The sequence below is a fragment of the Lissotriton helveticus genome, chromosome 3_1 (genome assembly GCF_964261635.1).
Source record: "Lissotriton helveticus chromosome 3_1, aLisHel1.1, whole genome shotgun sequence".
In the NCBI taxonomy this organism is placed as follows: Eukaryota; Metazoa; Chordata; class Amphibia; order Caudata; family Salamandridae; genus Lissotriton; species Lissotriton helveticus.
The window spans coordinates 1,853,834,393-1,853,850,674 of NC_136061.1; the positions used below are offsets into that span (position 1 = coordinate 1,853,834,393).

The window sequence follows — 16,282 nt, forward strand, 5'->3', positions numbered from 1 at the left end:
AGTATAATATCCAGGTTAAACCTAACGCGAGCCGCTGGTCCAGATAATTTGCCGGCTGTGATTATAAAAACGAACCCAGAGTGGTGGTTCGAGTTCTTTTCGAATATGTTCCAGGGGTTTCTTAATACACGGGACGTGCCAGATAGTTGGAAAGGGGCAATTGTAAGACCTATACATAAAAAAGGTGATGTAAACTCCCCTAAAAACTACCGTTTAATAAATCTCCTGGACATAGGCGAAAGTGTTTGCTAAAGTAATCCTGGGTCTGCTCAAGGACTGGACAAAGGAAAAACAGAGTGCCCCTAGAACAGGGAGGGTTTAAAGAGGGTCATTTGATGGTTGATCACTGTTTTGCTCTCTGGTCCATTGCGTGGAAGTCGATTGAGCAGAAGGGCAATTTGTTCTGCTGCTTTGTGGACTTCCGTGCAGCTTTCGATCTGGTGAACAGAGGGCAGTTGCTGTCAACCATGTGAGGGTACAAAATTCAAAACAATGTATTGGCCCTGATCCAAGCCCTTCACACTAAACATTGGACCCAGATAATCCTGGATGAGAACGGAGGATTGTCCAGGAGGATCCAGATTGGTAATGGGCTAAGACAGGGGTGCGGCTTGCCCCCTTGCTTTTTTCCCTGTTTATAGCTGACCTGCCCTTAGAATTAAGAAAGGTTAGAGGGGCCAGCCCGAAATTAGGAGGAAACCATATCCCCGGTTTATTATAAGCAGATGATTTGGTCATTATGGATCAGACGGAGGTTGGTCTGCAATGAAAATTAAACCTGTTAAAAGAATATTGCCAAATTAAAAAAACTGGTTGTGAACATGGAAAAGACCAAAATCCTGTGTTTTGGAAGAAGTAAAACAAAGTTCTCCTGGTATCTGGGCACAGAGATACTGGAAAAAGTAACAGAATACAAATATCTGGGGATGTGGTTTGTGAGTAGCCTTAATTGGTATACCCATCTTGATGCATTAAAAATGAGGGCTTCTGGTTCAGTGAAGGGATTGAAAAGATTTAATAGTGTATACGGAGAATTGTCTGATAGACCGATGTTAAAGGCCTATCAAGCAATGGTACCTCCACAATTTTTGTATGGCGCAGAGGTACTCTATTTAAGTCGCAAAAATAGATGGGATAAAGAGGAGGGAAATATCCTTAAATGTTTGTTCTCACTGCCAAGTTTGTCTGTGGTACAGGCAGCAAGATTAGAATTGGAAACCACTGCATGGAGTATCATAGCCTGTATGTCTTTGTTACGTTTTTGGCAGCGGCTAGGTTTGGGTGAGGACCAAAACATCTCACAGTGGTGCAAAAATGAAATTGCCAACAGTGAGCTGACCTGGGCAAAAGAGACGAGAGCCCAATTAATGAAGCGTATGGTGTGTTAAATTTAAAGTGGGGCCCTCATTCCCTTGAACCTAAGTTGGATAAGAAAGATCTTAGGATTCTAGGATTAGAAGTGTCTCGAACTCTTGATCAAGAGTACCTATCACGGAAAAGCTCAGTCTCCCGTATGGCCTCAGCATGGAAAAATTATCTACATTATCCCTATATCGATAGGTTACCTAGCTGTCAGCTAAGGCATGAAGTGCTACGATTGAGAATTGGGATAAACCCTTGTTACATGAACAAAGGGGTAAAAAAAAGTTATGATAAATAGCAATGGAAAATGCACTTGCACTTTAGGTACTACGTGTGATATTCTACATATATTGTTAAATTGCCAGAGGACGTTAGATATATGAAGAGAGATTTTAGGCCTGATTTAAAAAAAAAAATATGATTTTAAAAATAGGATGCAAACTGTAAGCCTCCTAGTGGGAATGATGAATTTAGATATAGTCTGTGCCACTGGTAAATATCTAAATAAAGTTAAAGAGCTCCTTAAATGTAAAGAGTATTGATGAAATATAGATATTTTAAGCGATGGGGAGTATGAAGTATTTATGGATAGAAGTATGATGTAAGACATACTTGTAGGACGATAAATTTGTGGTGTTTTCTTTCTGAAATTTTTGGTACTGCTACAAGCTATCGTGCATGTCTCTGGGGGTTTCCTGTTTGGGTTTCCTGTTTGGGTTATCACTATAAGGAGTTTCACAGCAATTCTCTCAGAACTGGGTTCTCGCCTAATCAGTGTGGATTTATTGACTTGGTAGAAGTACTCCCTCCCAAATTAATAATCCCATTTCTGATGATAGTGAGTTAAACAAAAAGTATGGCTCTTATCTAGTGTGTTATGTATGAGTAACCTAGAGGGGTGAATTGGAAACTCTCAAACCCTGCATTTAATTGAAAAAAGTAGCACATAAAATGTTGACCAAACAAAACATTTAGTTAATAGTCTGTGGAAAAATATTGTGAGATCTTGCTGTGATCAAACATTTTACAAGGCTTACTGATATTTTATATTGCTAGCTTTCAAGACCAGATTGATACCTTTGTCAGGCAATTAAAAAAAAAATTATGTGTATGCTTCCACCAACTAAATCTAGTACTTGCTGGAATTGTAAAAATAGCATTGGCATCATTCCACATGTTTTGGAATTAACATAAAAATGTTACTCCCCGTAATGCCCTAGAGAGGATTAAGTCAGTAAAAGAAGGTATTGTTAAATCAGTTAGGGATGCACTTTCCAATTTACATTCATCTGTTGGGGAAAATATATTAACCTTCTTGTGCTAGATACTTTGAGGTCACGTCATGAGCAACGGCAGTCTTAGAAATTGCTTGGAGAGCTCTCTTGTAAGATATTTATGAAGGATTTTATTCCATGAAAGTTGGCCTTTAGTAAGCATCCTATGCAGTAATTCACAGGTTTGATATCGGTTCTGCTTTGTTGAGTGACCTAGTAATTAGTGATAACTATCTGGGCTCAATCTTGAACATCTGTTTTCCCTCGTCCCCACTTTTATCAACACTCAATCACCCCATTCTAATGTCCTACGACCCCCACCCAATAATTAATGTTGTATGAGGGCATTTATTTTAAACTAATTTACTTGTAACCAGCAGGATTTTACTAAAAAAGACCGTGAGTTTTTATTGTTAACACCTTAAGTAAAGCACTGTTGTACTTTTCTTAACTAAAATACTTTAAGAAGACAGTCATTGCATAGTGTATCCTATAGTCAAGATTGGCTTCAAATATTCAATTCAGTATCTGACGAAACATGTTAAAGTGTCACCAGTATAGTCTCCTTCTGTTGTATTGAAACCGCATTTATATAGCACTTACTTAAACCCATGTGGGGCACTGAAACACTTTCTTACATGGGTAGCACCATACACCGTAAAAGGTGTGTGATTGGAAGGGTGTTGTATTTGTTTTAATCCTGTGTGGGAAGTGTTTCCATGTTGTGAGTAAGGACCTGAAGGTGTGGTTAATGTGTTATAGGACGCTGTGCTTAGCATTGTGATGGATAAGGAAGTGTGAGACCGGCCTGCAGTTTATGGTTTTCAGTAAGCTAGCAGCTTTGAGCCACTCTGCTTAGCTGGTTACTGTACTGGGTTGTCCATTAAGAGATTTATTTTTCTTTTTTTGTGTAAAGTTTATTTTCCTGAGCAGGCGTAGGTTTGAGGAAAATCTGAGATCTGCCGGGATGCACTTTGTTTCTGTCATTCTATATCTGATTGCCAATTTGAGATTCAGAATGCAGTTCTAGCATGTAACTAGTTGGGACCTGCAGTGGTGAACTAAATGAACATCTTCTGCTGGCCAGCAGCATTTGACAGATCTCCGTTTTATTCCATTACTGTTCAGTTTGCGAGGGAGGTTTATTGCTGTGGATTGGTACAGGACTGGCTAATAGACATGAACCATAGCAGTTTTCTTATGTGACTGTGAGCAGCATAAGGCAAACCATATGCAGTCTGTATAAATTAGAATTGATTGCCCTAACTGACTCATCTTATTAGTGTGTTTTATAAAGTGTATTTTACTGTAATTTCATTTTATATAACACTACAGCAGGCATTTTGGTTTTTTTTGGGGGGGCGCGGGTGGTGCTTATTTTTGGTTATTGGGAGTAGTCTTGCACTCTTAAGGAAACCATGCCAAGCATTCACACCAGTTTCTATATTAAATTAATATGAGTTAAGTGTGATCTTTAGTGGAAAAGGGGATATGGGAATTCATGCATTGGTTGGTGATATTAACAGATGACCTACAGGCGATTAGGTATTGTTAGGTTGCATAGATATGACCAGGGACTATGGAATTATGTGAATGTGCGGATGTAGTGTTTTCTAATAATTATAGATATGCCGCATTTGCCACATAATGCATCTGCTAAATAATTAGAAGATTTCAACAAAAAAAAATTGTTTCTAGCTCAACCGGTTCAAAAGTTACTAAACGCAGCAACACGTGTTACTGTGCAGTGGAAGGCCATTTGTAAATTGTGACTGGTCACCTTTTCTGTTTATTATTGCCATATTTTGGTAGTAAGCTGGTACTAAGGAGGTGCAACTGATGCCCAGGTAGTGTTAACCAGTGTAAAAATAACAAATGAATGAAGTAATACTATCACAATGTGTTCTGCATTGCGCCACATAATTTGCTCAACCCATTTGGCCCTCCCCTGTCGCATAATTCCAGTGGCCCTGGGTATGACAGGTGAGGTTGTGGGTAATTTGTTGAGGTGCAATAATGGCAAATAAGGGAAAAATTCATGTGTACCTGGGGGCACGATTCCCCCCTTTGTGTCCCAAATGCCCCCAGTAACAAGAAGCTGGCAGCAAGCAGCCCGAATCACGCACAACAGATCTTGTTTCAGTGATTTACAGTATATGAAAGTCACAGCTGCACACATCTGGCTGAGTAAATCTCCAGTGACAACTGTGTCCTATCAGTGGTAGAAGGCGCTATACAAATGGTAATAACATGAAGTATCACAAAACATGGAATTTGTGACTGTCCCACCATTTTGTGCACCCCAACAGTACAACTATTATCCATTTACAATGCACACCTGAAATGCACTGATATTAATGGGAGTGGGTTTCCTCTCCCAATTTGATGATCTTCTTAAAGTATTTAAAATGGAGCAAATGCTTGATAAATGTTCTATCTCCCCTTGATTCCTTCTCTATTGATGGCCTGTATCCCTTGCAGTGCACCAGTCAAGCCCTAGCCGGAGACCACAGCTGTCGGGATGGAATAACATTTGCTTTCTTTAGAAACCGAACAATGAACTCCTAATTTTTTCAGTCAGGAAAAATCTGGTCTTTATGGTCATGTGAGTTAGTCTTATCATTCAGGTGGGATATCCTCAATAATAGAATTTAAAAAAAAAAACACAATTAGACTAACTTTGAAGGGGTGACAAGTGATACATTTGTTGCCCATCAGTCTGGAAACTGCAGGCTCATAGTGAGGCTTATTCACTGTCTTTTGACTGATCTATTGCTCCATCTGAAGCAAGCGTTTTGATGGGGGCTAAAACCGCCACTAAGAAATATATGCCCTCTTTTCCAGCACTGGGCCAGTACCTCAATAGTCAAAGCTAAGGACTGGGATTATTGGTGTACAAATTAGTCAGTCTAAGATTCATGCAGGGGATAGCACAGCAGATGATTTTGCTGAAGGCTCAGAGCATCTACTGGGTATCCACAGCAGGTGCCGAGTCTACATTCTGGACCAGCCGAAGAAGCACATGCACCAAGGCAAGTTTCAGTGATGTCCGGTCGTAGCAAATTGGCAAAGCAGCTGCCTGGCTCGGCTTGATCCTTCATCAGGGAGGGACTCCAGTAGTGGAAACTCACAGGGCCAATACCATCCTCCTGTAGTCCGAAAGGTTGGAGACTTGATGTCACAAAACACACCCAGATAAGGAATGCATGCTGGTGTAACGTCCCAGCCCTGTATGCAGGACAAGAGACATGCACCCCCATGGCTCAATTGCTGACTAGGGATAGTGCATCTGGATGGGGTGATGTCCTAGGCCTGACTGACGGTCTCTGAGGTACAATGTAAGGGGCCTCCAGCTAGTGAATGTCAGGTGGCCCAATCCCCGGAGCATAGCACCTGAATCCAGTTAAACAAGTCAGTGGTTACTATGTAGACATCGTTGTTCTCACTGGTGACTATGTATGTGGCATTTGGCCAAAGCAAGGGGATCTCCACAAGGGAGATCAAGGATTCGTGGATAGGCTGGTTTGTTCTCTAACTTGACAGAAAAGGTTCTCCGTATTTCATCCAGTTTCCGTGCAACTGCACTACCTCAGACTTCTTTGGGCATAACAACCCTATTGGCTTCTATTGTGCGAGTCCAGATTTACTCTTCATAAAAGCCAGATTGTTCAAGATCTCTCATCTGATAGTTGCAAATAGAGAGTGCAGGCAGACACTAGATGGTGTTTGCCCAAGACCAGGCATGTAATTGGTATGGGGACGAGCTGCTGCCAACTGCTTGTGACTTGAAACAAGATCTGTGGCAAAGGCTGCCTGAGGTGAACACTAGAAGAGAAAGCATTTGGTCCGAAAATGTGGGTTAGCATCCCCAATATACATAATTATTTTACAGAAAAGAACTAAGTTTCAGTCCACACAAAGTGGTGAGAAAAGGAGAGCGCGTGGCCCAGAATAGTAATGTTGCTGTGTATACAAAATTAATTGTGCGGTAGAGGCTACACAAAGTTGTGAATTAACTCAAAAAGCAGTTGTTGTCCTGGTACTTGCAGGTTACTTTACAGGCTGGGAATGTAGGAGATGTATTGCCAATAATGCGCACAAAATGTCTTTGGTTGGGCATTTCTTTATATGTATTTTATGAAGAAATATGCCTGAACATATGCAGGGACATTGAAGGTTTGAGTATTAATGATAGTCCGATACCAGACAATGCTCGAATGTCTCATGCAACCCATGGGGAGATCAATTCTAGAGCAACAAAGACTAAACTTACAGTATAGCTGGACCTAGCCTTCCATTCCCACCTTACCACTCCTCAACCTTCCGTTAACCACCACCGCTCGGCTGAACCATCTCCTTCCCTCCTCCTTCCTGAGGCCAAATTCTGAGGCCCCTTTCATCAAATTGCTGAGAAACCTCCAGCAAAAGTTTTATCTCAGGGTACTGGGTCAGGTCTTCTTAGATTAGATAACCGAGGAGAATCCGGCTTCACACCTGCCAAGCATGGGCTAAACACTCTGGGATTTGGGTGTAAAGCTCTTGTACCAGAACAACTTCGGCAGCTCTCAAAACCTTCTTTGTTTTTTCTAATGAGTGTCCAGGGGGATGATAGTTTGGTTATACAGATGCGCAGAGAGGCAGTTAAGTGAGATGTTTCTGAACATTAAATATTGTGCTCCATTACCAAGCATGGAGAAAATACAAACATTCTTCTTGCGAAAATAGTGTGACCTTAAAGCTGCCGTCTTGGAGGTAGAAAACTGCAATCCCTACAAACTATGACTTCCAGGCAAAAACCTGCAGTGCATCAACAATTCTTTCTCTTTGTAAAACCCTGGGCTATGTTCAGTAATGCATTTTTTTTTTTTTTTGCTTTCTCTACAGACACAAGCTCTTCAGCTCTCTTCCTGCTAGCCAAGTGCTGAGAATCATCATGATTATCCCAGTGAGGTGTTTCACCTGTGGAAAGATTGTTGGCAATAAATGGGAGGCATATCTCGGACTGTTGCAGGCGGAATACACAGAAGGGTATGCATTTTTAATGTTCTATAGTTACCACCTTTCCGGTACTTCTTGGAGCTTTTCACATTTTACACAAGAGCACCATTTCGCACTGTGATTTTTACGGTTCTGTATTTTTGGCCATTTATCACTTTCAGTTTTATTGATTTAGTAGATTAAGAGAATGATAAGAGTGTGAGGTGACAACTAAAGTCAATGGTGTGCTTGTGGCGAGATGTGTTAATCAGCACAGATGAGACACGTACAGTCCTAAGTATGTCCTTGACTGTGTGTGACATAGTGTTGAACCTGGCTGTATATGCAAGGGGCATTTCACTGCTGGCCAGTTTTGAGCCCAGTATTATAAACACAAAGTGTGTGTGTATTATAAATTAGAACTCTTTACTGCAAAATGTTGTTCTTGTGAATGGGAAATGCATTTCAGGCCTTGAACAAATCCGTATCCTAAGCCAAGAAAGTCACACTAGTCTGATATGTTGGTTGCTGGTAAAACACTTAATGCAGGTCAGAGGCAACTTCAAAGCACTGAGTGGGGAAGATGGAATGAGGAAGAAGCTTTTTGATGGGAGGTAAAAAGGAAACAAAAAAAAGCCTCAAAATGCTCATTCCACACTGGCTGTCTGAGAGGTATTGCATAAAGAGATTCCACATCCATATGTCTGGTTGACTAAACCGGAAGGTTGTAGCGAGTAAAATAATGCAAGGCATGAGGGGAGCAGAAGCGTAAAGCATAGATGGCATTAGGGGCACGAACAGTTGTCCATCTGGAGATAGCTGGGCCTGTTAGGATTAAAAATGTCAGATATTCAATCGGAGGGATACTAGGCCAGGGAAAATCCTGTGGTTTAGGAGTCTGGCACCCCTCCACCCCCCCCTCTCGTAGTGGCTGGACTCTGACCACAGGCAGCTGACTCGAGAATAAATCCTTTTGGGTCCACAAGCAGATGTAAGTGTTGGCCGTATATTGAGCTAGTGCAGATAGTTTTACTTCGTCATTTTCCTAAGCACTTCTGTGAGGGCAGTTGTCTTATTTTGAAAAGTGCTGGAGACCATGCATTGGCACTTACTTGCCTCAATGCGATAGGCTCGGCTCCCAGAGTGCAGAATTGTAACCCATGTCAATGGTTCCTGTGGTCTGGTGCCCCGTGGGGGTCTGCAAAACTTACTTAAGGGGTCTGTGACTGCTTCGGAAAGTAAATAATATTAACAGATTAATAAAGTGTATATAAATAAAGAAGCAAAATGAACAACTGAAAATTAAAAAAGGTTCTGTAAATTTGGCAGAATTTGAAAATGGAGGCTAAAACTTTAGTTTGTGTCCTCAGACTGATTCCTGGGAGCAGTGCAGATATATTAAACAGAATTCAGTATGGCCTCAATTGAATTTGGAAAAGTTCCAAACTTCCTATTAAAACGTAGAATTTTTAAGTAGTCATTTGTGAATTCGATAAAATATTTCTTAATTTGTATATTTGTTTAGTAAAGGCTTGTTTTTGTATTTTTGTGTGTATTATTTTGCGATTTAAATCTTCGAAAATGCTTAGCCCGTGGCCCTCTGCTTCCAATAATTACTCTGTGGGTGTCCCCGTATTCCAGTCGTGATTCAGTGCGGGGTCCCCGAGTTCCAGTAATGATTAAATGGTGGTGCACAGAAGCCAAAAGGTTAAGAACAGCTGACCTAGATTACCTAGTAGGCTACTTTAACCAAGCCCTTCATTTTTGGGACTGTATATGTCCTGGGCACAAACGCACCAAGTTTGTAGTCTGGGTCAATGTTTTTACAAGTCCTTGTTTTCACAGTAGTTGGTCTGATTGTTTCTACTGAAGCTGACTAAGGGCCATATGTATCAAGCAAAATTGCATTCGCAAACACCGAAATTCGCAATTTTTCCAAATGGTATGTATGTATGTATTAAGGCAAATCTGCGTGCAAAATTTGCGATTCCTTATTTTGCAATTGCATTTAAGTCATCCACAAATTTGCTATTCCTTAAATGTAATGCAAGAAGCACCACAAAAGTGCAATTTGGCCTTAAGGAATCGCAAATTACCACCAACTTCAAGTTGTGGTAATTTGTGATTTATTTGAAAAATACACTTTTTAGCATTTTTCAAAGTGCAATGTGAAGCACATACATGGCCTTAGGGTATGTATGTGCGCCACATGTGCACCCATGCTTATTTCAGGGGTGCAACAGGGTTCCCTTTTGACACCCGTGCACCCTTGAAATTGCATTCTCAATTGGCGATTCGCTAATTGCTAATCGCAAATTGGGAATGTCTTCCCTTTCATTCCTATGGGCCTCTAGGCCCATAGGAATGAATGTGAAGGTATTCTTTAATTGCGAATCGCAATTTGCTATTCACAATTAAGGAATATGTAGGATTCGCAAAATTTATTGCAAATCCCACATACATAGCATTTTGCGATTCTCAAATAGCGATTCGCAAAAAATCGCTAAATCACTTTTTGATACATATGGCCCTAAGACTTCAGATCCCTGAAAACAACTCTTTGTTTGTTAAGGAAAGTTATCTTTCTAAACCGCCCCACATCGGAAATGTGATTTATCAGTTGCATGGAAACATCTGGTAACACAACACGTGTTACTTTTCTAATGAAGCCCTTCGTACATGCTTTACTTTTTCTACTCCTCTCATGGTACTTCCCAAATAGCAAGGGAAGTTTCATATTGCCAAAAAGCAGGTAGCACGTGGAATAAAGCTAGGAGGTCTAGGGTTGGCTTAGCAACGCCCCTTTGTGTGGGTGAGCATAAAGTGCTCAATGTGGATTGGCAAGGCAGCTGGGGCCCTCCTATTCGCGTGAGATCTTGTATTTTAAAATGAGCCTGCAGTGGGGCAAGTAAGGGTCTAGAGGAATGCTTCAGTTTGTGATTGGTTGGCAGTTGTAAGGTATCAGTGCTGGGAATTGATTTGGGAGTAGAGAGATTTAGAATTGTAATTATTAATTTCAAAGACTCTTCTTGACAATGACTTCTTTTGGTTGAAACCCTAGCAATGATTTTAATGCATAGTATAAAAAGTGACACTTTAAGAAACCATGTCCTCTTTTTTGACCGGAAATCATGGAAATGGATGTTGCATCTCTACAGTCCTTCTAGTACGATAACATTACTGCAGACCATAGATGGAGCAATTAAGAGATTCCAATGGTGCAAGTAATCTTGATGGGAAAGAGTGCCATCTGGTGCAAGTTGTAGTCTGTTTTTAGGTCTCGCTGGCGTTGCAGGGCGAAGCCCTGCTGCCAACGAGACTTATAGCCGCCTTGCTCCCTGCCAAGGGAGTCAGAGCAGTGAGCGAGCAGCTCCAGACCTGTGCACGAGCCGTCTCAGGTCCGTGAACGCGCGGGATCGTCAACGTGCACGTTCACGCGCGTCACACTCCTGCCGAGGCGCGCTCCAGGCCGACTTGCGGTGTGCGTCACAGCGTGTTCCAGCGTTTCTGTGGCCGGAGGTAGGTAAGTGAGGGCCGGGGGGATTTGTTTGCTTGTTTTGTTGCTAGCTTGTTCCTTTTCCGCCTCTACTATGGATATGCAAATATGAAATCGACGGCATCTTTAAAAGAGGATGACCCGATTCAGATCGTAGAGCTACATGTTTCACAAAGTGCTGCTTCCATTCTTTATTGTGATGCACGTTAGACTTTCTGTGAATATTAGTTTGAAAGAGCCAAACGAGGCTTCACCAAATGATCTTCACCTCGGAAGAGATTATATATGCCGTTTCTGTAATTCTTTAACCTTTGCACCTGCATTGATGACTTGTTTGGGTGAAGAGTCAGGGCTGAGCAACGGCTAAGGATCTTAATGCAAAATGCTCCCTGAATTCATGGCTAGTTATATAGTTTAAAGTTGTGTTTCTTTATCTGTAAACGTATATTTTCCCTCAACTCTGTATGTTTGCCCAGGTTATGCTTCCTCCTCTGCATAACTTCAGTGAGTGCTCTAATGATGATAATTTGTGGACCACTGAGTACAGTCTTTCTGTGTTAGTCAAGATGATGCTTCTCCTTTTTATGTTGGTGGAATACAGTATATTGAAAGAATCTTGAAGCCATCAGTGAAGTTACAGATGGTAAATAGATGCTGTCTTAAGTGATTCTTGCAGCCAGGGTTGTGGAAATGTTTTTAGAAGGTGCACTGGGGAACCGGATTTCTGTTTTAGTATATGTTGGATTGGTCTCCCATTCCCTCAATGCTTCAACTGCCTAGCGAATCCCGACCGCAGTGACGACCAGAACATGGTAGTGGTGATGGTACCAAGGTGGTACCTTATTTGAATCTGTCCTAGTAGCAACCATACATGAGCTTCCTCCCCCTGCTGTGGCCAGAGCTGAATAAAGTGTTGACTTCAGTTGGCAATTGCTTGTCAAAGGTTGTTTTTTTAGAGCTTACCTTTATTTAGATCAGCTGTTAGCTGTTTGTTGTTAGAGTTTGACAACCATACCAGTCCTTAAAGTAGGCTTAGGTCAGCCCATTGCTTAGCATTGCTGACTTTCTTGTCAATCTAATTTGCTTGCTTTGTTGTTGATAGCTTTTCTCCTGCTCTTGTGGTACCCCGCCCCCTTTAGCTTGTTTATGATCTCCCCAGCCCCTTAATTAATTTCCCGCCTTTTTGTCTAGTCAATTAACCAAAATCGGGACGCCCTGCAGGTGTGTGCAATTTTATAAAATCTTTCCTTGTCTAAGGGACAAATGCTTCAGAAATGTGTTTGTCCTGTAGAGAATCCTCTTCGATATTTTATTGACATGCAGTGAGGTGACCAGCTTACTATATCAGAGGCCTAATAATAGCCTCTATGATTATTTCAGAGTTCATTTTATATTGAAGTTTGGATTTCAGCAAGGCTCTGATTTTGGCACATATCTGCATGCAGGGTCTAAAAGTGGAAAGGACGTGGTAGATATCCATGGTTGGAATGCCCTAGGATTCTCTGTGCGCACACAAACTAGCATATTTTTAATGGGTTTTAGTACTCCTCTCAAGCTCTTAACATTCCAAAAGGTTGAAAATTGACTCCTGAAAAGTGAAAAAGTCAGGAGTAAAACTGTTCCAGGGTTGGGGAAAATGATGTGCAAGAAAAATTAATTTGCTATTGTTGAACACGTTTCACATGAGCAAGTATAAATATACAGTTGCTTATGTGAAAATGGAATTCCCAAAAGTTTACTAGGAGTAAGTTTTTCACAGAAGTCCAAAATCTACACTTTTGCAAAAATAATATACCTGCAGCTTTTGTAACACTATTTAAGAATCGGACCAATTTATATCTATCTCTTTTCAAGTTGTCTATAATTGTACTATATAAATGTATATCTCCAAGCCAATCTTGTTTTTGTTTATTGGCATATATTCTGGAAGCATTTTAGAGAGCTCCAAATTGTTAGTTGACTGTACGTTTTTATACAGAAGCCAATGTCAACCAGCATTGGCATAGCCAATAGGCTCGCCTTTGGGACCTTATAAGTGTTTAGTTATCCAGCACAATATCCTTGGTGCAACAAGTGTTGTATGGCTAAACACTTGTAAGGTCCCAAAGGCGAGACCTATTGGCTATGCCAATGCTTTTTTTTTATTGCAATTATACAGCTAGCTGTGGTTCCCCCACAAGCAATGTGAGATTTGGGGCACTGCAGCAGGCGTGCTTCCTGCTTATGGTTAAAGACATTGTTTAGCTGACCTTGAGGTAGGGTTTGGCTTTTTCTTAAATGTCTTAAAAGGATAATTGCTTATTATACGTCGGTGCAAATGTTTGCGTGTTCGTTCAGCATTCCTGGATGTGTATGATTTTGTCTAATACCTTTTTTGTCACTGCTCACCTGCTTGTCTTTTTGTTTTGGGATTAGCCCTGCCTGTCATGCGTTGAAATGTCACACTTTTGAACCCTCTGCTGGACAGAGTGAGTGCAGGAATGTGGTTGATGTCTGTCTGTAAGACTGAGAGAAGCCTTGTCTGGGCAGGGGTTTAGTTACACTGATGCAAATCCCTTTAACCTGAATCCATTTTAAATGGGCAGTTTGGGGAAATATAGTTGTAAAGCAGTTCAGTATCCTGTTTTTTTAAAACAACAAGCTGTCTTGTACGTTAGTTGCCGTTATTAAGCCAACATATATTTTGGTTGTTTTCTTTTGTTAAGACGCAAAAGTCGACAGGACAGACCTGTTCAACGTTTCGTACTAAAAGACTGCTTTAAGAGCCATATAAATGAATTGATGTAAGAAGCATTGGTAAAGCCTTTAGGTCTGGCCTTGGCACGTTAATGCTATGCCATTCTTTATTTGCGCAGCATGCCACCATTGCTACAAAAATACATACACATTTTTTGGGCCTACAGTTTATAGACTTTTGTTGCAATTGATGTTGCAATATTTAGCAATACCAATAGCTCAAACTTAATTAATGCGAGACCTATTGCATTGCAAATGCTTGTTCTAATTTGTTCTCTGGTATATTCTATACTGTAGCTATCCTTGTGACCTAATTAAGTGCCTACACAAGCAGCAGGTTAGAATATTCTGAAAGCCAGGTCACTTGCGTTAGTTTGTGTGCTAAACAAGTAATACTAAAAAAAAAAAAAAAAAAGCTTAAGAGTGTTGTGAGAGTAAGGTTGAACTAATCTATGGCCTGGGAGAAGCGGTTTATTTTTCTATATCTTTTTCTTTAATTTTTTTTGTTTCATCTCTTGAGTCCTTTCCTCTCTCCACACCAAGCAGCGGTATTCTCATATTTCACCATATGTATCTGCATATTTAAAACATGTTAAATGCTAAGCAGTGAAAATAACTATTGCATAAGAACTTCATAATCTTTACTCTAATTCTAATGCTAATGATCTGCAGACAAATGGTGTGTAGTGAATAACCATACACCTAGTTTTGAATACCAAATACTATGTGTGTGCATACTTATTTTAGTGTGTGAACCAGGAATCTACCTACCACCTGCAGATGGGATTATCTGACTGCTGGTTTCTGACATGGGTACATATCGTACCTTTGTTAGTATGTTTGCTAATGTGCACAGTGTAATCCGTAATTTATTACCAATGAGGAGGAGCGTTTGTCAGTGATTCATGAATGTGAAACTTTGAGCGGTTTATGATGCATAATCTATCCTCTCCCTCAAGAATGGTAATACATAACACAGTCCTTATACTATGTTTGTATGGCTTGCCATTTTTTGTTTATCCCCAAAATTTAATTTAACTAAAACCATGATGCAATGGGTTCCATTTATGAAGTAAGATAAAATCCCATTGAAGAGGCATTGTGACTGGTGTCCCTGTGTAAAAGCCATTACAGCATGCAATTTGTGAAGCAGTGAACCGAGTTTATATCAGAAATGCTGTACTCTGGTAATAACATTGTGACCCTTACCCTATAGTAATAAATGTGACTAAGTTTATTAATACAATGGCTCTAAATAACCTATTTTTGAGTCACATTCATTGTCGCTCCCATGGCACTAATAGTATGTGCGGAGTGTAGCATTTTGTTTATTACGTGGAGTTTGTTCGTGTGTATTTGTTTTAGCAAAAATGGATTAACCAGGATGCAAGGGGTTAGTTTTATACAGCAAGTTAAAATCTCATTAAAGAGATCTTATGGCTATCGGGATAGCTGTTTCCTAGCTTTCGTAAAAGAAAGTTTACATTCTGTTAAGGACAATGAGCAGAGGATTACACTGTACTTTCTTCACTTTATTAAACGGCAGCCATTTAAAGAATACACAGAAAGACTTCATTTTATTTCCCACAATCCTTAGGGTAAGAAGTCAACAGTTTAACAATTTGCTGTAGTATCTGTTAATATCCTGCCATTATCTCCCTACCGGCTCCGCCAGTGCGAATGTGCTGTGTGCTGCGTGAAATGTTAGAGTGATGATGCGTATTGTAATGTTAGGGTGCCTGGAAGGTGAAGTGTGACAGTTGGAGAATGGGCAGAGTAGCAGGCAGGCTGCTCCCAGTGGGACTGCTTCACAGGAACATAACAACCTGTAACTTAACTTAATACATCTACATGAAACTTTATCTTGCCTACTGGATCACATTACTACATATTTTGGCGAAGAGGTGGTGACTAACCCAGGTGTTCGACTAGACTTCTGAACCGGAGTATCAAAAGAGGATTTAAAGATGAAGGAATCTACAGAGCCTACAGATGCTGGCAACGTAATGTACATTACCAGGAGGAGGTATTTACAGAAAAGCGCAAGCGACCACAAGAAACCACGAAGTCGTAAACTGAAAACCAAAGATGACAAAAAGAAAGCAGTGAATATGAAGCGCAACGCCTTCCAGCCCCACCAGTGTCCTTCCATCGGTCAGTCCCAGCATAGGGGTGTTGTGCTTATGAGCATTATTTGGACGTTTGGTTATCAAGGAAAGTTACACCAGTCTGGTGTGCTCTTACTACAACAGAAATTCAAAGCTCTTTGGCTAAACAAGATAGAATTTGACCTGTCATTGGGCTCAACAGGGTCCAAAGGAAAATCTCTGCGTGAACGATGCGTTGAGGTGATGTTTTGGTGCTTTTGGAGGTCACTGAGCTTTGCTTCTGTGTCAACTTATAGAAGCTCAAGTACTTCTACACATCTGAGTTAAAG

General features: G+C 40.7%; 1 protein-coding gene across 1 annotated transcript in view; it reads left to right on the forward strand.

The window, feature by feature from the left end:
• POLR2L (RNA polymerase II, I and III subunit L) overlaps window positions 1–16,282 on the forward strand; it is a 70,668-nt gene that overhangs the window by 21,701 nt on the left and 32,685 nt on the right. Inside the window, exon 2 of the mRNA XM_078684039.1 lies at window positions 7,521–7,664. Within this exon, the coding sequence (XP_078540165.1) occupies window positions 7,570–7,664 (95 nt within the window). The 5' untranslated portion in view covers window positions 7,521–7,569. The remainder of the gene's footprint in view (window positions 1–7,520; window positions 7,665–16,282) is intronic.